This window comes from Dicentrarchus labrax, unplaced genomic scaffold, assembly GCF_905237075.1.
Source record: "Dicentrarchus labrax unplaced genomic scaffold, dlabrax2021, whole genome shotgun sequence".
NCBI classification, from domain to species: Eukaryota; Metazoa; Chordata; class Actinopteri; family Moronidae; genus Dicentrarchus; species Dicentrarchus labrax.
The window spans coordinates 15,795,298-15,820,019 of record NW_026136711.1 but is presented as its reverse complement, the minus strand read 5'-3'; the positions used below and the strand labels follow the sequence as shown (position 1 = coordinate 15,820,019).

General features: G+C 39.9%; 1 protein-coding gene across 4 annotated transcripts in view; it reads right to left on the bottom strand.

Moving 5' to 3' along the window:
• LOC127372198 (histone deacetylase 7) overlaps positions 1-23,768 on the bottom strand; it is a 40,982-nt gene extending 17,214 nt beyond the window's left edge. Inside the window, exons 1-11 of one of the 4 annotated variants that reach the window (XM_051415684.1) lie at positions 23,483-23,768; positions 6,939-7,123; positions 6,124-6,211; positions 5,558-5,672; positions 5,311-5,381; positions 4,258-4,371; positions 3,935-4,032; positions 3,111-3,209; positions 2,457-2,610; positions 601-836; positions 96-347 (exon numbers count right to left, since the gene is read on the bottom strand). In XM_051415684.1, the coding sequence (XP_051271644.1) occupies positions 96-347; positions 601-836; positions 2,457-2,610; positions 3,111-3,209; positions 3,935-4,032; positions 4,258-4,371; positions 5,311-5,381; positions 5,558-5,672; positions 6,124-6,211; positions 6,939-7,123; positions 23,483-23,501 (1,431 nt within the window). In that variant the 5' untranslated portion in view covers positions 23,502-23,768. Of the gene's footprint in view, positions 1-95; positions 348-600; positions 837-2,456; positions 2,611-3,110; positions 3,210-3,934; positions 4,033-4,257; positions 4,372-5,310; positions 5,382-5,557; positions 5,673-6,123; positions 6,212-6,938; positions 7,124-15,967; positions 16,384-23,482 lie in introns of those variants that run through there. The other 3 variants (XM_051415685.1, XM_051415683.1, XM_051415686.1) reach the window with 3 other exon arrangements.
• Between the last annotated feature and the right edge of the window lie 954 nt (positions 23,769-24,722).

The following is a 24,722-nucleotide window of genomic DNA, read 5'->3' as shown; positions in this document are numbered from 1 at the left end:
ATCAGTTTTAGTTTTCTTTGGCATTAGTCACATGATCAATGATGTATTCAATTACAAACTAAAATATTAAATATAGTTGTTCAGCAATTTAGTACCTGACTGAGAGGATGTGAGGGCTCGATCAAGCTCTCCCGTGAGGAGGTAGTGGACTCTGTGTCGTAAACTGAGTCTGTGCTGGCAGTGCTCTGTCTCCTGTGATAGCTGTCCTCACACACTGAGCCTGGTTCTGAGCTGCACACGGACCCTGGTCCTGAACCAGAACCAGATGCTGATCCAATCTCCTCCAGATCCATATCCTCCGAAGGGATCTGTGTCAGACGAGGCTTCTCAGTCGACTTGCTTGTGAGCTAATATAAGGTATAAGTTTTACAGTGTTTAAAATTCTTAGTTGCTGAATCTCTCTTTAATGTGCATTTGTATACAGCTTATAATAGCACATGACTTCTATATTTCAAACTTTCCATCTTTTAATATTTTTTAATAAGGTACATCCATGCAGAAGTCCACACAAAGACGCCATAGAATCGACCACTGTCAGTATTAGAGCTAACTAGTTTGTTTATTTCTGTGTGACATGCTTGTGTCTATGCTTCCTCTCACCTTGCTCAGGTGTGTATTTTGCTTGAACCTCTCCAGCCCGCTCTTATGGTATATTTGCGGCAGGTGGTGCTGGGTGTGTGAGTGATGGTTGGCATGCAGAGTAAGGGGTGAGTGGCTGTAGGGCGGAGGCTCTGAACGTGTTCGCTCCAGGGGTTTGTGGGAGGGCAAGGTAACTACTCCTTCCCTCCTGGACGGATGAAGCTGGTGCTGCAGAGGAACCGAACTCAAACCATGAACTGCAGAGGGGAGGAGAGAGACGAACAAGTTAATAAAGATAAGGGCAGTCAGAAGGAGAGGAGGCAGAGGAATAAAGGTACATGGGGAGGCTGAGAAAAAAGATGTCAAACATGACAAAAACATATCTGACTCTGAAAGAGAAAGTGAAGTTCAGGGTGAAATATACCTGCATCACCATCAAGTTCCCAGTAGAGGGCACCCTTGTGCAGTCTATAATATTCAAGCAAAAGAAATGTAGTAGACAGATGTTCCTACAGTCTCTGATTTGAAATAAACAGGGCTTTTTCATAGCAGACATTTTGACTTGCTCTAACAGGAGAAGTGTAAGTGTTACTTTAACACCAGGACCCTAAACTTGCACACCTAAATAAAAGTCGTTATTGACTTTGTTAATTCATCACAGGCTTTTTGTTGAGATTGGCAGGACTTAAATGAATAAAACATGAAACAAAAAATACAAAAGTGTACATTAATATAATTGGTACAGGTAAGCTATTCAACATGCCATCACAAATGCAAATATAGTACTGCAAAGACTTTCTTTCAATATATATGTAATATCACAAAACACATAATATTATTATTAATATTATAACATGTCAATAAACAAAGCCTATTTACTGCCATTGGCAGAGGGAGTGAACCAGAACAGGTTGGCTGCAGATTGTCCAAACTCAAAAGATGTGCAACTAATAAGCAAGGTAAAAAATTTCCATCACTCATAATTTCATTACTTCCGTCTTTTGACCTTTTATGTCGCGCCGCACTATCCACCACCTCCTGTGTACCTAAACTACATTTGACATCAGGAGATAGGTTCGTGGTAAGCCTGTTGGTTGGTTGGGGGGGTGGGATATCAACTTTACAACTTTCCTTACCAAACGTCCTATCTTGGAAAGGTCTAAATTAACCTTCACATCAACCGGGAGGGCTATGGCCTTGGGACAGAGTTCCACAACCGTTGTTGGATCAGCTCAAAGGAAATATTGTTTGATGGTCACAGGCTTAAGCCTGTTAAAAAACACTTGACCCAGTCAGCCAGTTAGTGCTCTATAGCTGTCCTGCCAATACAGCCCAATTTGCAGTACAAATCTAGGGATGGTGACTCTGCCAAAGGTGCCGGTTTGGCTTTGCCAAGGACAAAACTAACCTTGGCCCTATACAGTAGTTATTTTAAAGTACATGACATAACGAGCAATTGCCTTAATTGATGTGTCCAAAATGATACACAGTTCAATATCTGGAGTCTTTGAAAGTGTATCGGAACTCAAACAGTGAGGAACAACATTTACCCTCTTGGCTTCTAGTCCTGCCCTCTCTGCTCTACTCTTCTATGAATTTCTCTGTGGGCAGATGTGTGGCCCAATAAATACCTTGAGAGATGAACTATGCTAAAAGTAGCCTTCCTTGTACTCTCAGGGGATCAAACACAGTGTTAATGGTCCAGAGCACCCCTCTTCAACTGATGATGAACGTGAACATGTTAGTCGTTAGTTGATTTACTTGTTTCCCACAGGCTGTGGTGGACATGTAAATCATCAAGAGCAAGGTCCAAGGATTTGATGTTCTTCATTCAATCCTCTAGGGGTAGGTAAGGTATTTCCAGTTAAACAACTCACGAGAGACAAGTTGGGAGTGCACCAGTCCGGTATGTGGTTCCAGTATGAGCACTGGCTGTAGGCGCTGACCCAGGGCTGCATTGCTTGCATCCAGAGGCAGGTAGACCTGATGTAGGGCAGATACCGCCAAGGGCCTTGCTACTCGCAGATCAGACTGCATGGGGAGAGAAGAGAGAAGAGGGGAGATGATAGTAAGAAATTACTAGAGGGATTACTAGGAATTAGGGAAGCCCTCATCATGGTTGCAGCATTACACAAATGAGCAAAATGGAGGGTTGGAGCATAGGGCCAGGGATTAATGGGCTGTTCTGAATGTACAGATAGACTCAAGAAACATGTTAACAATTTCATCAAGTGAGTAAACTATCACATGACTGATTCACAAGATATGAAAGCACCACAGAGATCAAGAGGGAAGTGAAAGCCTGAATACACCGCATGTTTCTATAAGTGTTCAAATGGGCAGGCACTATTTTATACATTCAGTTATAGATACACATAACATTCATAGCATGAATGTGTGTGTGTGATATCAGTAAATGTGCTTAATTCATCCTTTAAATTGATACATGATTCGGGAACTTGTTTGTAGTGTTACTGTGACATAAATTAATAGTGATTCTGAAGGGAACCCTAGAAGGTATCATCGCTCACCTGTGCAGGAAGTCCAGCAGTGATGTTGGGCATGGCGGTGGGGTTGGGAGGCAAGGTGAAATGAGCCAAACTACCATCCTTCAGCAGCAACCTTTGTGCCTGAATGGGACAAAAATATTCATTATAGAGATTATCTGTACATACAATCAGTCAAATAAAAACGATCCCACCATCACACAACATAACAAATGACACACACTTACGTAAAGTTAAATTTACTTCTCCCCTTAGCGCCATATACTGAGACCAACAGGCTGATCTTAAATATATTAATATGTTAACTTTCTCACAGGTAATACATTCTGATTCTATTAAAATGGACTTGTGTGTTAAAAACCCACACTATTGTTTTAACCCGCCAGGAAAATGATGTAAGTACAGTATAGTAAATAGAAAATGTATTTATATTAATGTTTTAATTAGATGAGGAGTGATCAAGTAACATGTTTTTGTGTAATGAGCCATCTGGTCTTCTCAAATCTCACTGTTTAAAGCATCGGGCACTATTACTGTACTGCATTTAACACACCTTTAACATTCAGCTGTTGGTGGTTGTTCTTCAAAGAGCACAGATAAAATCTCCAACAAAACCCCAGTGACACACAATAAGTACCACTATACATTTTATTTTTTTAAAAGAAAGAAAAAGGTTTGCTAGAAAATATTTTATAAATGAATCTATAATGGGAATGGTTGAACACTTCTTGTCCCCTGTATTGTGTTGATGTATGCTTAAACAGGACACTGAACCCTTTCTTAGTATAATAAAGTGGATTAAAAAAAGTCTAAATTTGCTGTAGTACGAATATAAAAGAAGGGTTCACCTCATGAGCCACAGGGAGGGCCCCATTATCCGAATGGAGGCTGTCATTGGGTGAGCTGCTCCCAGATGCTGGGGTGCTGCTGCTGCTGGGAGATGAGTCTGGGTGACAGCAGAATTGAAACACGTCTGTCAACTCATAATAGCCAACACTCTCAGAACAGATGCGTACAAAAGACGCACATGAAAAAGGAATCAGTGTGTCAGCACAGTTTCATGCTGAAAAGTAACAGTTAGAAATGGTACATCATAGCAGCATTGCATGCAAATAAAACAGAAAGGTAAGATCATCAAAGTGTTAAATGTAGCTAAATGTAGATACTCTACCCAGAGTTTCTGTCCTATGCTTGACAGTGGGAGGGGCACTGATCTTACGCTGCAGCGGGTTTGGCCTTGTACTGATGAGCTTCTTTATCTTCCACTTCAGAGTGGGCTCAGAGACTGCACACACACAAATATACACAAATGAATATGTGAAGAAACACACACACACACACACATAATTATCCATTAGGTTTTATGAAAAGTAAAGATACCTAGTACTTTTAAACTCACAGATGATAAACTTCTTCTACATCAGAAAGAACACTCTCATTGAGTAATGCACACATATAACTCAATTTCCATTACAAAACCAAGTTCAAACAATCTGTAGCACATCTGAACCAAGAAAATACCTCAACTCTGGTCTATAGCATAAAAAAGTTCCATGTTTACATTGGTCAGGCTCTAATAAGCCCAAACAAAACAATCAATCAGTGGCTGGCTCAGAACAGATAAAAGGGAGCTTTGTGTTGTCACTGAGCCAAAAAAAGCGCTGGAGGGTGTGTGCGTGCTGGCACCTAAGGGTTCTAGGGCAACAAAAAAAATAATGGCATTCTGAATGGTTAGTGTACATGCAGATGTGTACAGGAAGACGAAACCACTCCCACTCTCATTCACACGGTGAGGGAGACCTGGATTCTCACGCAGTTCATTTTACACATACCTTAGTTAAACTTATGTAACTTCTTTGTGTCTCGCTGTCGCTGTTTATTTTATGACTGTTCAGTTTCTCTCTGGCCCTGCAGGTCTGGTGCTTAAAGAGTTTCCTTAGTCTCACTGGAAAGGACACTCCTGGGTACATTCATTCTCTCCCTCCATTTCCCATTCTCTAGTCCAGAATATGTAACATAATGACAGTTTGCTGAGACAGTCAAAAGCATCACACTGAACAAAATATCCCACTGAACTATGCAGTCAGATGACTTTGAGCCTAACTCAAATTACACAGAGACTGCTACAGAACAGGCCTGAAATGGAAAATCACCAGTGAGCTTCACAGCTTTAACCTCAGGGTGGGAACCCCCATCACAGACACAAAAAACCAGGGTATCTCACCTGTCCTGCGCAGCTGCAGATGGTCACAGGGTGTAGGCTGAGCCTTTGGGGACATATCAGGAACCGGGAGCCTAGGTAACCAAAACATATATATTGAATTGATTGTTTAAGTCATGAGTCAGTATCAAGAGATTTGCTTATCATTGTATTACTTCAAATCAGAAATCAGAAAAGGAAGAGGCCTTCAAGAGCCCTGCAGGAGCCCTTATTGTATTTTTTGCAAAAACTGCCCATTTGTCTCTCTCACCTGTATCCTGGTGTAGGACTGCAGTGGTTGGGAGTAACTCTGTCATGGGTTGGCTGGCTCTTCATGATAATGTGTTCTCGAAGTTTCTGCTTAACCAGAGGACTGGCTACAGCACCTACCAGTTAATAAAGTCATTTCATCAGGAAAAAGATACTGATTTGGATCATGTACAGACATACAATTGGTAGACCTACAGCCACCAGTGGAGTTGATGATAATATAAAGTCTAAAATCTGTATATTACTGTAGTATAAATAAGAAGTCAGGAGACTTCTGAGATAGGATATTTGTCACTTTCCTCTGTTCTCTCTTCCTTTCCTCAACATGGTAAAAATAAAAACTGTTTGCTGAAACAAGTATGTTTGTGTGACTTTGGTTTGATATGAGTACAAATTTCCTTGGAATCTGAGAATACATCACAGTACTGTTGGAATTCCCCCTCTTTTTCATTGAAACCTGCAGTGTGATATGACTCAGATCAGAGCATGTCAACAACCAAATGGTCTTTCAGGGAACCAACGAAAGCACATTACATTTTGGAGAAATACATTACATGTGATACTCACTTTGCTCATTTTTATTCTTTCTTATCAGCTGTTTTAACTCTTCTCTTTTCTCCTCCTCCATCTCTCTTTGCCTATGGTCAATGTTATACTGAGAGGAAAAAAACAAAGACATTTGATTTGCACAAAAGGTGAAAAACATAGCTACTGGCACAGGAAGAAAATAAGAGACATTTATACATAACTGAATATTATCAATACTGCATACAACTTCCTGTCTGTCTGTAACTCTGTATTGTAGTGTTGCTTTTATCTTCACCAGTTCTATCTTGAAAATGAGTCTCAATGAGATTACATATCTAAATAAATGTTAAGTAAAAAAAAAGGAAAACTCAGACTTTATGTTAAACTAAAGAAATATAACACTAAAGGTGCAGCAACAACCAGCTGATCTATGATCAGCATCTATCAGAATCTAATGCTGAGAAGGTGGTTGATTTCCTGTAACCTGTCCTGGTTCTTACTCATTTGTGCTGAGTGTTTAACCTGTGTAAAGGCATGTGGCAAAAGCAGCTAGCTTGTTATTGTGGTTAACGTGACCTCTGGTCATCTCACCCTCACTCAAATAAAACAAAATGTCACAAGCATACCCAGTAATATTAAGTCTTTGTTCATGTCCTGAATGGTGATGACATAGAAATATTAAGGTTTAAGAGCCCTGATGATTTAAACACATAAATTCAGATTTAGCCAGTGTATTCATCCAATCACCCAACCACCAACTTCACACTCATAGCCACTTCACACTCACACTGTTGCTGGTTATGTTTGCAGCATTTGCACAGTGTTTTCCTTATGACACACATGTTTGTTCTTACCTGCAAGTGCTGCTGGGAAAACTGGGAGCAATGCTGAGAGGTGAGGGGTCCCAGGAAGAAGGGAGGGTGGGGGGCCAGCATGGCCGAATCTGGGCCTGGATGCAACAACCTCTGGGTCACACTTAGGTCCATGGGCTGCTCCCCATGCATGGACAATGAAATCTGATTGCTGATGATCACATCCACTACAAGAGGACAGGGAGGGAGAAAATAACAAATCAGTTACTCAAAGGGTTGAATTAGATGAATCACTGTCTATGGTTAGGGTGTCAACGTGGGATAGGGATTATTTATGGATTAAAAAAGGTTCATTAATAGTATTAAAAGTAGTGCAAATATCTTCGATGCCCAGTAGATAACACATTAAAACCGTGTTTACCTGAGAAAGCAGGGTTTTAACAGATTTTCACAAAAAGTCCAAGAACAACTGGAGCGTCATTTACTGCCTGGGCTTTACATAAACATGATCAAGAGTGCACTCAGTTTATTTGGCATAAGTGTATGCACAGATGTGTACTTGTACTTGAACTCTGCACGTTCACCAGTCATATTTCATTTCATTCAAGTCTTCCTGCCTCAAGTGAACTGGCTATTGTCCAAAACTGCATTCAGAAAAGCAAAACAGAGGGGTGTTTGTGTGTGTTGGGGTCGGAGGAGCACAAAAGAAAGAAAGAATGAAGGAAACAGGGTGGGGAGTTGGATTTGAACATTGTGTGGTCAAGGCATTTCGGTCAGGTACATCAATCTGTCATCTCTCTTCCAGGTTTTACTAAAATGAAAGAAATAAAAAGCTAAATTTAGCACGAGTGAGACAATTGAAGCAAGCTTGAGTGCCCTAATGAAAGACAGATGTCTTTTTATAGGTGTAGGGGAGTGTGAAAAGGTTTTGATCCATTTATGAAATACAAATGCCACTGTAAATTTGTTGGAGCATATAACATATGCTAAATGTTACTTTTCACCTCGAATGATTTAACTGCGGCATGCATGGCACAAAAAACACGAGAGAAGAAGGCTAATGATAACTGGTAACACGATCAGCCACAACTTTTGTGATGCACCATAACGAGACAAAAACATATGCAAGCTCACAGATAACTTGATACTGTTTTCACGTGTCAATACCACAGACACCAGAAACCATTAAACACGGTGAGAAATGTTTCAGACCTGATACAAAAGTGTAGACAGATACAGTATGGAAGGAGACACCTTGCTCCCTCTAGGGTAGAGGGACAGTGGGAGGAAGGGAAGGACATGGAAATTTACTGAACTCGTGTGCCTGAATGACTGCAACACAAAATATTACTCAACATTACTCACAGAATTCCTGTAAGTGGATACTTTTTTACTGGCATACACTGCTGAATTATGTTACCTGCTGTGGACAGCACTGTAACACAGTTCCAACTTTACAAGAACTACCTCTCACACTGCGATATGTCGGAATAACATACTTGCAATGTAATTATTCACTTCATTATTCACTTGTTTTGGGAGTTAAATAGACGTTTACGTTATCAAACCAACTACATTAATAAGGTGCAGATGCAGATAAGACAAGTAGATGGTGTTTCTAGTTAAACACCTAGTCTGAGTTAAACACAGAATTTGAAGGCCTGTCTACTATCAGAATTAACAGTAGATCCAGCAAAAATGAAAGCTTAAATGAAGCTAACAGCATATCATCAGATCTAACTTTCACCAGCGCAACAACACAGCCCAAAACAGGCCTCCATACAGGCTAAAACTAGGCACTAAACTTCCCTATTTCAGGAGTCACACAGTAGGTAGTACAGACCCAGGCAGTGTTATTTGGTCATCTTTCCCGACAGCAAGACTGACTCAGAGAAAGAAGTAATTATATCTGTGAAGGCGTTTTGACAAGACAGAATTCCTCTGAAGTAGAAAACACTCCCACGGTCTTATTACTGCAGGTCAAGTGACACTTCTACACATGAAACAATCAGGCAGGGAGTTAATAAGACCAGAACTATTTACAGTGCAAGATAATATCATACAGTTTAAGCCAAGTGGTTTCAGTTCTGTTGTCCTGCTTGATAGCCCAATACAGAGTTCATAATAACACTATTTGTTTGTGGGACAGCTGTGTGTTTTGTTGTTTTCTGTATGCGTGAGACAAAGACAAACAAAAATATAGACAAACTTTGATTCATGATGCATGATGATTACCTCATAGAGATGAAAAAAATACAGCATGACGAGCCTCCTGTAAATATATGCCTGCAATTGACATGCTTCTTGGTCTGTACGGTTCTCCTGTGTCACTGGAATGCTGTCTTGCCAGGTAACGCAAGGATGCAAAGACATGTCAGACAAAACTTCATCTCTGAAATATTTCAACCTGTCTGACTTTCGGTTGGTTCAAGCCTGTGTGACAGTATGTCAGTTGAGTTGAAGAGGCTTGTTTTTTTAAAACTGTAATTCAAAAAAATTAAAGGTTAAACAGGAAGTACCAGTTACAGCAGATCAGTATGTACTACCAAAGGAATGTCTGTGTGTTTAGAGTGGTGGGGACTCAAATAATCTGCATACACTCTCTCATACACACATCCACGCGCATGATTACCAAACAAGTCAGCTCCCCTGAGAGAAAGGAAATGATCAGGAAGTCAGTCTTACTTCTCATCTAAACAGAAAAGAAACACCTGCGGTGTATTTTTACCCTGAAAATACAGCAAAGACCAGGCTGCAGCAAATATACTTATTTGAATTCGACAACAATGTGACTTTAAACGTCCTCCCAGAGACACATAGTCTAAAGTGGGTACATTTTCTGTATCTTTCTGCAGTTTTAAAGGAAAAGCCACTCCTCCACTCAAATATGTTTGGCTGAGTTTTTGTACTGACACTAAAGCTGCAGCGCAGAGTTACAGTGTGACTCATTATATGACTGGACACAAACCAGTTTGGTCACCACATGATGCTTTTAAAGGGCCAACTAAACAGTTATGATTTCTTCCAACCTAACCCTCAAAGATTTCAAAAGCTATCATCTTATCAAGAGTTCATTACAAGAAAACAATTACAGTGCACACTTGTTACCAACATTGTTTTCTACTGTGCTTTTATCAATTGGGCTTTGAAAGTGCAAGATATAAAAAAAAAAAAATTATTTATAAGAAGAAATCTGGAATGTCTTAAAAATAAGCAGAACTGCATCTAGATAAGATCTTTGTGTGTGCTTCTCTGTCTCTCATTTGAGCGTTGTGGGGCTAAAAATAGACAGGAGACAAACTTCTGGTTTCTGTATATTCGTTTCACAACCATCATGCACTTTCTGTGTGCTTCTGCAAAAATACACTGAAGCACTAACACACACACCTGCACACATGCATAGGCGTTACTGGTGCACACATGCACGCACGCACACACACACACACACACAAACACACACACAGACACACAGACACACAGAAACAGTGACTTCCTGTTTCTAAAGTTAGTCTGCACCATAACATCCTCTTGGTTCATTTAGGCAAGACGAAGCTGCTATTTTGGTTGAAGGGCTAAATTTCTGCCGCTTGAGAGTTAGAGGTGTCCTGCAGTATTTATATCCACACTGCAGCCCGAAAATTTACTTTTATATTGTTGGGCTGGTGCGAACTCCACAGTGGTATTGGACGGAGTTAAGTCTGGAAGTCAGGACGTGCTAGTTACTATTTGTATACATAAACACAGGCAGCGGGCTTAAGGGTTATGCCTGGTTAGATGAGCAACAAAGCAGAAAGAGCAGGAGTTCAGAGACAAAATGTTGTGTGAAATATAAAGAAATAATATTAATATTGTTTCTAGTAAAATATCAAGCATGCCAACTTGTGCCGAGTGTAAATTAATTATTTTCTTAATCTGGCTGACACTGAGTTCTGTACTAGCAGACCCACTCACAAACACAATTGCAATTTTATGACAGCTACTCCACCATGCTGGCCACCTTCAGCGGTTCCCCCAGCCAACCACCTATTCCTCCGTCCTTTTCTCCGTCCCTCCCCCGTCCTTAGAGGAATCCACAGCTGTTGGGGACATTCTGTCCCTCTGCTTCCGAGCAGCTGGAGTATCAATCTCCTTATGTGTGCATCCATATGTGTGTATGCATGTGTGTCCATCCTATACACGTCAAGATATTAATAGTTTGCAGTTGTTTCTTTTGAGTGTACACAGCAGGTCTTTGTGTTTGCATAAGTAGGATCTGCTTGTGTGACAGTTGATGGTGTGTGTACACGTGTATCAGTGCATCAGTGCTGGCGTTGGTGCCAGTGTATTAATAGTGTGCATTTGTTTCTTCAGAAGAGCACTGTGGCTCTTTGTGCAAGTTTGAGTATATGTAACCATGCCAGTTTATTTTTAGTGTCACCTGTCGCTAAACACTTGTGTTATCGTGTGTAATCATGCAAGTGCACATATGTTTGATGACATTGAGTTAGTACGTTGCTGTTTCTCTACATATTAATAGCATCACACCACTTGTTTTTATGAGTGTGTGGCGTGTGTGTGCTTATAAGTGTAATAATAGCATTCCCAATTGCCCACATATGCTTCTGTATGTGTATGGCGTGTGTTCGAGAGGATGTCAATAACTTCAGCCTCATATATATCAGTCCTACTGCAAATAGATGTGGATAGAGAATGAGTTTACAACAGTCAACCACTGTGAGTGAGCTGATGATATTTGATGATACTGGTTACTTCCAGTATGGGCATATATATAAGTGAACAGAAATTGCAGTACATTAATGTTTTATAGCCTGCATTTTCAAGTATGTTTGACTCTCTCTTGATTCAATTTTAAGGTTTCTATTTTCTATTTAAAATTCTGAATTATATACATACATATACATTTTTTTCTTGATAACTGTAATAACCTGTCTTTCACATTTTTTTTTATGGTTGCAACTAAACAATTTTTTTCCCAATTAAGTGTTTGGATATTGTTTTAATATGTCAAACAATGTGAACCACAATTCCCACGGTCATGACTTTAAATCGCTTGCCTTGTCTGTCCAAAACCCCAAAACACAAATGTATCAAATTTGCTATGACACAAAACAAAGAAAAGCTGGACCTATACAAGTTTTTTACTTCACTCAAATGATTAATCGATTATCAAAATATTTTTGCTGATTCATTTTCTTTTAATCCTAACAAAATCTGAGGAATCCTTGTCAAAAAACATTGTCATGTCAAAAATGTGGCCTTTATCACACATTATCAGATGTTTGGCATTTGTTTACCATAGCAATAAACTCTGTAAAACATACCACAAGCTCATTTCCTTCCCCCCCTCAAGGCTTATGAAGTAACAACTTATTATGCCATAACATAAGACATACATTCCTACACTTGACTGTCAACAGGGTAACAGCATGAGATTCTTTCATCGTTTAACCTTTTCTTTCTTTTTCTCATAGTCATCTGTACTGTTCTGTGCTGCCCCTGCCACTCTCTTCAACTGAAAGTTCAGAGGTCACACAGTTATAAGACCTCTCTTGATGTTGTGTCCCTGAGGCAGCACGGGAAAAAGATGAGGGGTCGTCAGCTCACTGTAGAGTTGTGCGTATGTGTCACAAGTTAGCGTGCTCTTTAGTGTGATTCTCCAGCTTGAATTCTCACAAATCAAATACAGACTGACAATTGTTGAAATGGTTTCATTTTTTTCCTCCTGTATGTTACAAAGGGTCATCTTTTTTGGCAGGGAGAAAACAGAGCTAAATTCGTCCCAGGGTGCTGTCATAAGGTTGGCATGAGAACGAAACTCTGTCTTGCCTGAGGGCACACACAATATGTGCTCCTGCTAAAATAATTGACACTGATACTTTCATGGCTGAGCAGGTGCTCAAAGTTCATAACGGAGAGTGTTGACACAGTATATTAGTACTCATACACACCCTCATTCATACATACCACACACAAACTATCACCTTAACATTGCCATCAATTATGCAAATTAAGACATGAGCCACCATTTGCCCTGACTGGAACAACAGCTGACTTCCTTTATGTGCTTCAAAAGAAACAGTGACTGATATCTAAGCATGGACTGATTCAGGTCAGTGGTCTGTGCACATCACCTCCACCTACAAACATCCACCTCTGCTGGGTAATCCATCATTGCCAGAGGTCCCCTGGGAAAATGTGGCCTTTACACACCCACACACACAGAAACACTGACATATATCTGTTTTTACATGTAAAAACCCACTGTCTGGTATGATGATGATTTGACTGAGAGAACAGGTTCTCATGCCCACTTCCTACTATAAGTCGCCCATGTGTTGGCGGAATACTGTGTACTACTGTCTGCTATTGCACACTAGGTTAGAAGACTGTGTATACAGAAGGACTTCTTTGTTTCAAATACACCCTGCAGTCAGTAAGAATAAGGTTACTGTCTTCTGATACAAGCCTGCTTTTACTGCTGGTTTTGATAAAGTAACTGTCTTTGTTTGAGCTTTGTTGATTACCCTAATACTCTCCATCTTTTGCCCTCCCTCTCGCATGATACACAAGCAGAAAAATGGTCCTGTTGCTGTGTTTTTGAGGAGCAGAGTGTATCAGTAGTCAGCTGAGTTGATCTTAAATCAGGAACAGGAAATGTGATCTGGGGCTCTGGCCGGTCCAGAACACTGTTCCTATTGTCAGTACACTGCTGTGGCTCACACTGGGAAAACACTGGGGACTTTTAAAGGTTATCTGTCCTGGGAAAAGGTTGATATTCACTTTCACAACTAGCCTGCAGCACAAAGGTATACCCAAAATGGATATCTGATGATGGCCTGAGGACTAAATATGACTTTGTTGTTGTTAGGCTTCTTACTATAAATGGGGTCAATAGAGTGGTCAATAAAGAAGCTAATCCAACAAGCCTCTCTACCAGTTTTTACTCAGCTATTGTTGAACACTCTTCAAAAACAAGTAGTGGTGGGAGGTATCTCAATGGTCATCTCAGTCATCTATGTAAAGTAAAAACAAAAACAATCCACCAAACGTTTACTGTCCTCAATTTATTAATCTGAAGACATTAAAGACATATCCCATGTGTCCCATGTAGAGCTGAACTGATTAGTCTTTTAACCGATTAGCTGGCAGACAGAAAATCTTTTGGAAAATCTTTTGGTAATATTCTGATTATTTGTCATGATCATGTAAGTCATGTTTTACGCAACAACTTTGAATTACAGAGTTTGGGCTCACAGATTTTTTTTCCTAATAAATGTACATTATTTCTTAGCCAACTCAATGAAACTCAGAAAAGAAAACCAAAACAACAAGCACACCTCAGTTTCTCTACAGTATGTGTTAAACCACACTGTGAGTTTACGGCTGAAGAAATGTGTTTTAAATAATTGTGAATTTCTATTAGAGGGTTATAGAGGCTTTATACCTCAAGAACAAGTAAAAACAACACTGACTGCAAGCAACCACCTTGCAGTGTAACCATCTAATAAGAGTTTTATGAATTAAAGCACTGCCTTACAACTTTTTAGGCCAGAGTATGAGTCACAGCTGACGACAGCTGGAGAAGGAAAGAGCTGACTTATGTTGACATCAAAATATCTTGGTGTACAAGAATGTAGACAAACCCCTTCAGACAGAAAAACAAACACAATTCCCGCATCTCCAATGTAAGATGATGGTGTTAAAGTTTCGCTTGAGCCTACAGCCATATGAGGCCTATTCAGCGTGTGTGACTATGACAAAGCCAAACCCCACAGGACGTCACAACCAGCGGAGTAAAGGGGCCTTTGTGATCAACAGTTTGTGTAAGATGACACCGATCATGGTTATTATAATCAAAGTCTTTATTCAATTATGCGCTTTTGTAACACACACACATGCATGGATACAGTATTTGCATGCTGCAGAGACAACCGCGCATGCACACAAGTACACATTTACCCATTCAAAGCAATAATGATAATCCTGTCACTGCTGGATATCTGAGATGAGAGGAAAAATGAAGGAGTGAGGGAGATCTTTAAAAGGCATCAGAAAAGGGGACAGAGGAGTGTAGATGGTGTCGATTCCTTTGGCATGGCCCACATGAAACTAAAGTAACTGTATCCCCGCACCAACACTGAGGCTATGACCTCATCCCATCCAGAGAGGAAACCTGGACACATGAGAACATTATTCCACGCATGGCTGCCGCGTGTGTGCATGTGTCTGTGTGTTTTCATTTTCTAGGGACTTAAGGGACTTGGGTGGGATTTTTACCACAACTATCATAATAAAGCACACACACACACACACACACACACACACTGAAACACTGCTGCCCACCCCATGGTCTATCAAACAACCAAACATTTGTTGCCTAGTAGTGAATGAGTCAAACTTTTCAATGACGTTATGGGCATAAATACATCCAGTAGGAAATTCTACACTTGCACTCACAATGAGGCCTTAACACCATAATTACACAATTATTTGCCCTATTTTTCACCTTAAATTAGTCATGTTGCCTGTCAGATTAGGATAATTACCAGGGCACCTTGAGTTACACATAGTCAATAAGGTAGTCAATCAGGCAGATAATAAGGTATTTACTAATTCAAACTTGCTCCATCAGGTCATGACCTGGGTCACAGACGTGTTCACATACTCTCATTTAAGTTATTATAGCCATTTTGTATTGCTGTGGTGCATTTCTTCAAATGAAAAAGTGAAAACATCTACCTGCAATTGGAAATCTCAGCCAGATGAGGTTTTTAGACCTGTTGAGTTTTAACGCATGCCAGAAGGATAATGTGGATATAACTAAAGTTAAATGTTTATTTATAGTTTTACCACAAAACAAGGAAAACATTATTTCAGATGAAGCAGGCTAGTTCAGCTCACTGGAGTTTTTGTACACAAGAAAGCAGCATAAAACAGTCTAATAAAGTTAAACCTTTAAACCTTAAAGTTTACAGTTACAACTTTTAGCCGCGTTTGCTAGGTAACGCGTTAACGTTACGTCACAGTGGACGTTAACAAATAGCTAACGTTAACAGTTAAACATCGCCTACCTTTCTGAGGTGAAGTTCAAACGCGACGCATTTCCAGTTTCACGCTACAACGGAGGAGCTGACAGCCAGGTTTGAAGTAGTAGCAACGGCAAGTCAGAAAAAAGAGAAGCCGGATAAAAAGGTAGTCCGAGTGTTTGTCCTGGTCATGTTTTTATTGTGGCTGCTCTCTGGTAATCAAATCAGAAACGTTGGTTCCAACCGTCAGCACGCGCCGCTGTCAGAGCTGTGTACGTACAGAAACGTTAAACTCAAAAATGTTCCGGTAATTATGTAAGAGGAGGACAGACAGTCCACCGTCACTGAAAGCTCGTCTCCACTTATCTGTCTCCTCCTCACTGACTCTGACTGTCGGTGGTGAAACTGCTGATAAAAGCTGCTGAGAGCCTCACTTTCATCCGTGTGTGTACTGCTGGTGTGAGGGCTCCATCTGCTGAACTCAACAGGGTAAGGATGCCCTGTGTGTGTGTGTGTGTGTGTCTCTCTCTGTGTGTGTGTGTGTGTGTGTGTGTGTGTGTGTGTGTTCTGTGTGTGTGTGTGTGTGTGTGTGTGTGTGTGTGTGTGTGTGTGTGTGTGTGTGTGTGTGTGTGTGTGTGTGTGTGTGTGTCTCTGTGTGTGTGTGTGTGTGTGTGTGTGTGTGTGTCTCTGTGTGTGTGTGTGTGTGTGTGTGTGTGTGTGTGTGTGTGTGTGTGTGTGTGTGTGTGTGTGTGTGTGTGTGTGTGTGTCTGTGTGTGTGTGTGTGTGTGTGTGTGTGTGTGTGTGTGTCTCTGTGTGTGTGGGTGTGTGTCTGTGTGTGGGTGTGTGTCTGTCTGTGGCGTAACAGTGGACCATTGCCACATCAAACTTTCACTGAGAGTGGACCAGCGAGCCAACAGTGGACATTTTTGAACTCTATGTTGGGGGGCTATTGAACAGACTACATACTGAAGGAACCAGTCACCTTAAACACGATCTGTTACTATCGTTAAGTGACTAAATATAAATGCCCAACTTTAGTGGATGTCCAAGCTAGTTTAAAACTTAACACCATATTAAAATGAAGGGTTACACAGAAGACTGGTGAATAAAAAGTATTTTAAAATCTAAAACAAAAAGGATACATTTAGAAATGAAATGGTCAGCAGAAGATCATTTCTTTTGTTTAAATTATTCACTCATAACATGTATAACAGACTTTTACTCAACCAAGTACAGGATTTTAATACATTTTAAAACGTAATTGTATCCTCAATCTATATATGACATCAATGTGTTTGTTAATAGGTACACGTTACAATATTCACACTCCAGCACTAATAAAAAAAGACATAAGTGAAATTCTTATGAGGAAATAAAAATCTATTTTATGAGTGCATATTAAAAAGGGTTCAGTAACACATTGAATTAAAGTCTCAAAGAAAATATAATTCTTTACATGCACTTGACAACAAGTTTGATCTGCTTTGTGCTGTTGAAAACCCTCAATAAAGATCATGTAAATCCTTAAGTCCTGGCTTTATTGAATTATTGATATGATGCTAAATTGACAAGAAGGTTGTTCTGTATTAAAGTGTCTACTGTACTCTAAACATCCTCTTTTCCTGATTTTACTGTATTGTATTTTAATTTTGGAATCTGACCACCATGTGAAGCCAATAGCTACATAAGCATAGACAAACACACACACACACACACACACACACACACACACACACACACACACACAAATTTAGTCTTAATTTACGCAGTGCTGCCCATTATCACATGTCCTCTCTTAGACTGAACTCTGACTGTCTCTTGCAGTTTCCTCATCCTGCTTGTGGCTAAATCCACTCTGTGCCAAACATTATCACCGGCTCCATGAAGATAAACCATTCGGGGATAAACCAACTAGTAAAAGACGGTCAGCTGACCTGAGACGGTTTTTTATTTCATGTGACCCAGGCTGGTCCTGGTCCTATAAGGGACTCAATAGGTGTGCTGTTGTTCAGTTTAAATTGTGTACCTAAGGGGAAAATGATGGCCTGAACCTAAAAATTGCTATCAACAACACTCAATCTAATTTCAACAACAGTATGTCTTTTCCCCTGTGCTCTTGGCAGAACTTAACAATCCATCCCCCAGTCACGGGGTTGACTGTGGCCTGAATAATTTGAGATGCGTACAAGCAAATTGAATTTCATAGCAGTTCTTCCATTTTGAACAGCACATGCTTGAGACAGAGCTTCTTCTATTTGCAGGTGTAAAGAGCGCTTGGTAACTGTTGCTACCCAAGTTACATGTTTCAATTTCACTAATAATATAGAGCTATTATCAACACATCATTACTCATATTAACCATGTCAACATAGGTGTCTGAATCACCGCTTTAACATTATGGCTCATTCTTTTATAAACAGAACAGAAAGTTACATGGAAATTTTTACATTAATATCAGCTGTCATGTTAAGCAGACAACATTAATTTAGCATAAAATATCTAATACAGTAAGGCCACTTAGTGGTTACTGTAACAGGGCTGGTGAGGTTGGCAGCAATGTTTGTTTCAAAATAAACAGACATCAGCTCTCCCTTCTTATCTCTCCTCCTCACACTATTTCTACACTGTCTCTGTCGTCATAAGGGCAGTGCCACTGCAGTGTAGCATGTGAGTATTTGGATCTGTTTGTGGGTGTGTCAGCCTGCCTGTCTGTGTACATGATGAGGTACAGTCATTAGAGCCCTCAGTAAAAACATCCTCACCTTACAGCACAATGAGAGTCTGAGCGAGATGCTGTGGAAAAGTCATCCTCACTCATAGAGATGCATTTTTTTACAGAATGCCCAAGAGGATTTTAAAAACTGAAAGCCAGAGAAGTGAAGAAGGGAAAAGACACATATGGCATACATCGGTAGGACTCCAAGGTGGAGTTTTGTGGCCAGTAGGGCTCACTCCTCTTCCAGTCACAGGAAGCCAGTAGGAATGAGAGGAATGCAGTCAGGCAATATGGTGATGGAGGGAGCAGCAGTTGCAAGGCAGATTGCCAAAAAGGGTGAAAGAAAAGGAGGGAGTTGGGGAAAAGATAGGGAGAGTGAGAAAGTGATTAGAGTGAAATAGCCTGGGATGCGAATGATTTAGATGCACAATCAGGCAAAAGCCAACAATGGGATTGCCTCCAGAGGCACGCAGACATGCTCACATACCAAAACAAACGGCCAGCGGTGGCTTTTGTTGTTGCATGTGGTGCGAGTGTAACTGTTCTCTCTGATATTGACAGTTTGATGTGGATAACGTGCTTGATATTGGAGTAGTCACTGACGGAAATGCCACAGTACATTAGTGTGACCCATGGAATGTGTGGAGTTATCAGCCGAACAGATTTCCTGGTAACGGGTGGAGGCTGGGGGTCCACAAACAATAATTTGTTTTTTACTATGCAGGGGGTCATCCTACCTTACACACACACACACACACACACACACGCACATGCAGAGACATGCACCGACATGTAGACAGCACACTCAGACACAGCTTTTCTTTCTTATTTGCTCATCTATTTCAGTTTGACAGTTGAACTGCCATTTTACTACTGTGTCAGGTGTACTTTTTATGTTTGTGGTCAAGTCAAGGTCACAAGAGGGCCTTACAATATGTACAGCATATCAAATCATCTATCCTTAAATCTTTGTTTCAGATGAAGAAAACACCACAAAAAGCATTTTAGGAAGAGAAAAAAGGGGGAATCCTCAGGAAGAGCAATAGAAGAGAGATTCCTCTTCCAGGTCTGACAGACATGAAATTGGTGTCATACATACAAAGTAGAGAGAATTAGTAGTAGTAGTAAACTGATACCTATCTCAGTCTCTAAAGACCTTTCTTTTTTTTAGCTCATTGTTTTGCTTTTACTGCAATACTGTTTTGGTTGATTCTGACTGCTCTCATCAACCCTGTTTCCAGCAGCAGCAGACAGCTTGTTTTTTTATGAATTTATTTATTTTTAGCAAAAAAGCTCTGATAAAAACATTGTTTTGCAGTAGTCAGACAAAGTTACAGTAGCGATTAGCTGGTTTACATAGTGGAGCATTTAGCAGCTAATTTAGCAGCCAGAGTTAGTGGAGACCAAAACATGTTTACCACAACACCAGTTCATGTGGAATACAGAAGAAAGAAAATAAATCCAATCAAACTAAGAATCTAAAGATCATTGCTTTGTTGTATACACTGAAGAAAAAAGTGCCATTATGTATGTAAAACAGTGGTTGTGGTAATGCAATGTTTTTTTGAGTTTTCCCACACTTGTATTATAATAAAGACCAATGCATGTTTTCAGGTACGCCCAGCTAAGCTCTAGCTAGCAGTTGTGTGGTAACTTTGAACCAAGAAGGCGCTGGAGGCTGCTTGCAGCAGCGGGTAGCCTCTAAAGCCTTTCCATTCCCAACAGCAAAGCAAAGTGAACCCACAGAGGGGATAGACAGCCAGCGCTCGCCTAGTTTCTCTGGAAACTGACTGTGATGCTGGAAAGTGTTGCTTTACGACGCCTTCACACTCCTGTGTGTGCATGTGTTGAAAAAGGTCAAAACATAGAGTTCAGAACAGTGTGTACCCCTTTGAAAAGGTTTGTGACGTGCCTTTTGAATTATGTTATACCAAAAAAACTGCCAAGAGGTGTTTTCACTGAGGGTCTTGTGAACTTAATGCTCATTTTGAAAAAATCTTATGATTTCTGTTGAATATTGTAAGACAAATGAAGAACTTTTAATGGGTAAAACGTATATGTAGTAGAATATCAGAGAAACAAAACATATTCAAAAGTATTTTGTGCCATTTAACTCATGGCCTGAAACAGAGAGGAATGTGAAAAAGGCAACAACTTATCATCAACATTTACTTTATATTTCCTGCTACACGTGGTTTCCATCTCTGTACAGTACTTTCTGAAACTACCTAGTTAAACCACTTCCTCCATGACAAAATGGTTATAACAGTTTTTCCCTGTACACTTAAACCTTCCTATGGCATTCAAATTAGATAAAATTCTTGCAGTAAAAACACTTTTCCACAAGGGGGTGGTACTCAAATAAATGACTGCATCTATTGTTTGTTGTCTAAACACAAACAACAGCCTGTTCAGGTGTAAGAGTTGGAAGTGAAGTTACTATTGGCTGCTCATTAGTATCATGCACACTAACCACTGAGTTCCTTCTTCATCCCTTACAGTGCTCACTTGACCTCAGTTGGCAGCCTCTGAATGAAGAACCCTCCTAAGGACTTAATGAGATGTGATCTGTTTTGAATAACCATACTTTTGACCCACTGTTACTGCACTGTCCTTCAGCCATTGGAATAATTCAGTTTGGTATTTGAAAACATTAAGTTCTATACAGGGCTTACTTTAGTAAAAATAATTTTTGATCTAAGTTTTCTAATTAAGGAAGGCTTAAAGTCTGTAGCTAGGTGCTAAGTGTCTCGTCTTTTGAAACTGAAACGCACAACATTGCTCCCAATCCTTCTTTGCCCCCAGTTGACACCCACTCAGCTTGATCTAGACCCCTGTGACGTGACTTTCTTACAGAGAAATAGTCTGATTCAGTGACCCTGAGAAGGAGAGTCCCTGAGGGCCACTTCCAGCTGACTGTGGACTCTTAACCTACTGCCCCTCAAACCAAACAAACCCAGAGTTTGATCATTTATCACAATGACAGAACCGTCAAGTTCATCAAGTTATTTTTTTACGACATGACATGTTTCCCCCCAATAAAATCAAATATGGCTTTAGTTTTCAACATTTCTCAATTATTATTATCGAATTAATTTACCAAATATTTTCTTGATTAATCAATTAATGTATAAAATGTTAGCAAATACCCATCACAAGTCCCCAAGATGGTCTTTAAATGTCTTGTTTTGTCTGACCAATTGTCCAAAATCCAAAGATACTTTTTACTATTGTAGAAAAAAATTGTCTATCAACTATTTGATCAATGTACTAACCATTTCAGCTCTCGTTCTAACTATAAGTTTGTGAATCACACAATATAACATACTGTGCATTTTGCTAATAGCCTAATTTTAGACGCTTTAGTTCAACAGAAAAGATAACAGAAGAGAGGCAGAAGTAATTTCAATGGCAAATGGATTCTGAGACACATTGAAAGTATTAATTTGATTATCAGGTAACCTGAGAATGATCATGCTGCAATCCTAGAATTTATTAAAACATATACATACGACATACACAAAAACGTGTGTATATGTCTGTCTGGACAGGGTGCCATCTATCCAAGTCTAATCCAAGAGTGTTTAAGTTCTACTTTGCAAATTTGTCTGTCAGTATTAAACTCCCTAAAACAGTTATTTGTGTTCATCACTGCAGGAACAAAGGCAAATAAACCATGAATGTCATCAGTAAATCCCCCATGATTTTCAGAGAGAACACAGAGTAGTTACAGTCTGATTTATGGCCCAACAAACCCGTAGACAAGTCTCTAAAAATGGAGCCGCACGGGAGAGTAAAAACTATAGTGAAAGTTTAGTGTTTTGGGCGAGAGAGCAAGCAAAGGCTGAGGCCAGCATTTCATCTTATGCAGCAAGATTTATGCACAGTGCACAAAAACAAGGAAGGACGGGGTGAAAACCTGAACTTGCTACACAGCAACCTCTGCTAACTTTGTACCTATCTTTCTAATAATTTCTGATCTAATAAGGATGTTTTAAACATGTGGCAGTGGTGATGTGATACAGGGTCTGTGCTACAGGTCCAGTCCAGATCTTTCAAAAAAAAGAAGCATAACACAAGCAAGATTTGACAACTCAAGTATGTCAACATTTTTTAAATTTTTGCTCCTTGCTGGTAGTGTCCTGGCTTGAAAGTATTCAGTGCAAAGCACAGCCAGTGTTGTGATAGCAACTTAATTAACTCTCACTGTGTCAACTAAACCTCTCTCCAGCCTTTTTCTTAACAAGTTTTCGCTCTCATCCCTTGTCTTTCTGTGTTTGTTTCCTGCAGTTAGAGACTGTTGTTATGTGTCTCTTTATTCTTTGCACTCTAATACTTTTTGTGGACCGACTAGCTCTCTAGAGTGGGTGGGTCTGTTTCCAATTTTCTCCCCTTCCCCGTCCTTAGAAACGACACTTCCAAAACCAAAAAAATAAAACCAAAAAAATAAGATACTTTTTTTTTTTTCTGTTGCTCACCACAATGTTTGTCTTGCTCGTTTTATATGTCATGATTTGTAAGCATTTGTAGTGATATCAATGTATAGGGGAGATACTACATTAAATTCAGAACAAACCCAAGCTTCTCACAGCTGAAGCCATTCAAAGCTGACCATCTGCCGATACGAACAGTGAAGATGAACCAAAGAAACAACCAAACCAATAATCTTTTTGGGCAAAACTGTGTCTGCAAAACTACCAGAACAGTTAAAATCCTCTCTTCAGTGTATAACACATATAAAATCCCAGTGAAATACAGTCACTGATGGACAAATTTTTTTAAACAGCTGTTACGCATTCTTTCACAGATAGATACATTATGTGCAAATGTGCAATATTTCCTACCGGTTTTGTGTGCTGACATCCAGTGAGAGGTCCCTCCGTGCTCCCACAGCAGTTGAGTCAGTCAGAGAGGCAGCAGTCAGACAGACTTGGAGGCTCAGGGAGAAGATAGATCCTGCTTTGACAGGGGAGTGGTGCTGCAACACTAGAGCTGGGGTGTGCACTGACAGAGGGAGTCACAGTCAACTGCTTGACACAACGCGCTGCCTTTGACTTTTCTGTGTCTTGCACTTCCTCTCATGCGAGCTTAACTATATCTCTCTTTCTCTTTTTCTCTCTCTCTCTCTCTCTCTCCTGTAATCACTCCCCCTAATTCTTTTTTTTTTTAGAGAGGACACAGTTGCTCTGCCCTATCAGCCCCCTGTAACTTCTTGTCAGTGCTGCCCCTGCACCAGAAGCTCTGGGGATGGAGGGAGGGAGGGGGGTTGTGGAGGTTGTGTGTATGTTTGTGTGTGTGTGTGTGTGTGTGTGTGCTGGAGAGAAAGAGAAAGAGAGAGAGCGACAAATTGTGTAGCTGCTTGTGTCTGACAGGCAATAGCAGGAAGTGCTGCTTAAGGATGCACAAAGTACACGGGACAAAAATAAGAAAACTGCAACAAGCATTACAAATGTTAAAAGAAATATTACAATGGTATTATACTGTGCTTGTTAAAGTGAGACCAATAACACTGTAAACAAAAATCCTACAAAGCAACCTTGTTGTTGGTGTGTCTCACTGTCGTCTTTAATTTGACACAACAGCATCATTTACACAATTTATGCAGTTTTTTAGCCAGAAATGTATGATAGTGAGATGAAAATTAGGAAGATTATTGACTATTATATGATCATTAAAACTAACATAAAAAACTATTCAATTATGTGTTTCTTTATTAAATGTAATAAATAACTCAATTCGTTTAAATTATATGTTAATATGTAAAGTTAATTTAAGTAAGTTCTTTCAGCAGGATCCACATAGTGGATATTTAGTAGTTTCCCATTTTCCTTCCTGTACTTGTGAGGTAAACTTCTGTCCTAAAATATCCCCTTAAACTCTATGACCCAGTCCAGCTCTCACTTCTGTGTAAACAGACAAATTGGGTATTCAGTGTGATTACATACACAAAGCAACATATTTCAACCCAGCAATTACATTTCTGCCTGAGTGAAATTAACAAGGGAGAAAAGCAGCCAGGATGTGGGTGATTTACGAGAGAGCAACCCAACAGTTTAAATGTTTAACTAATTATAGTAGTTTGTT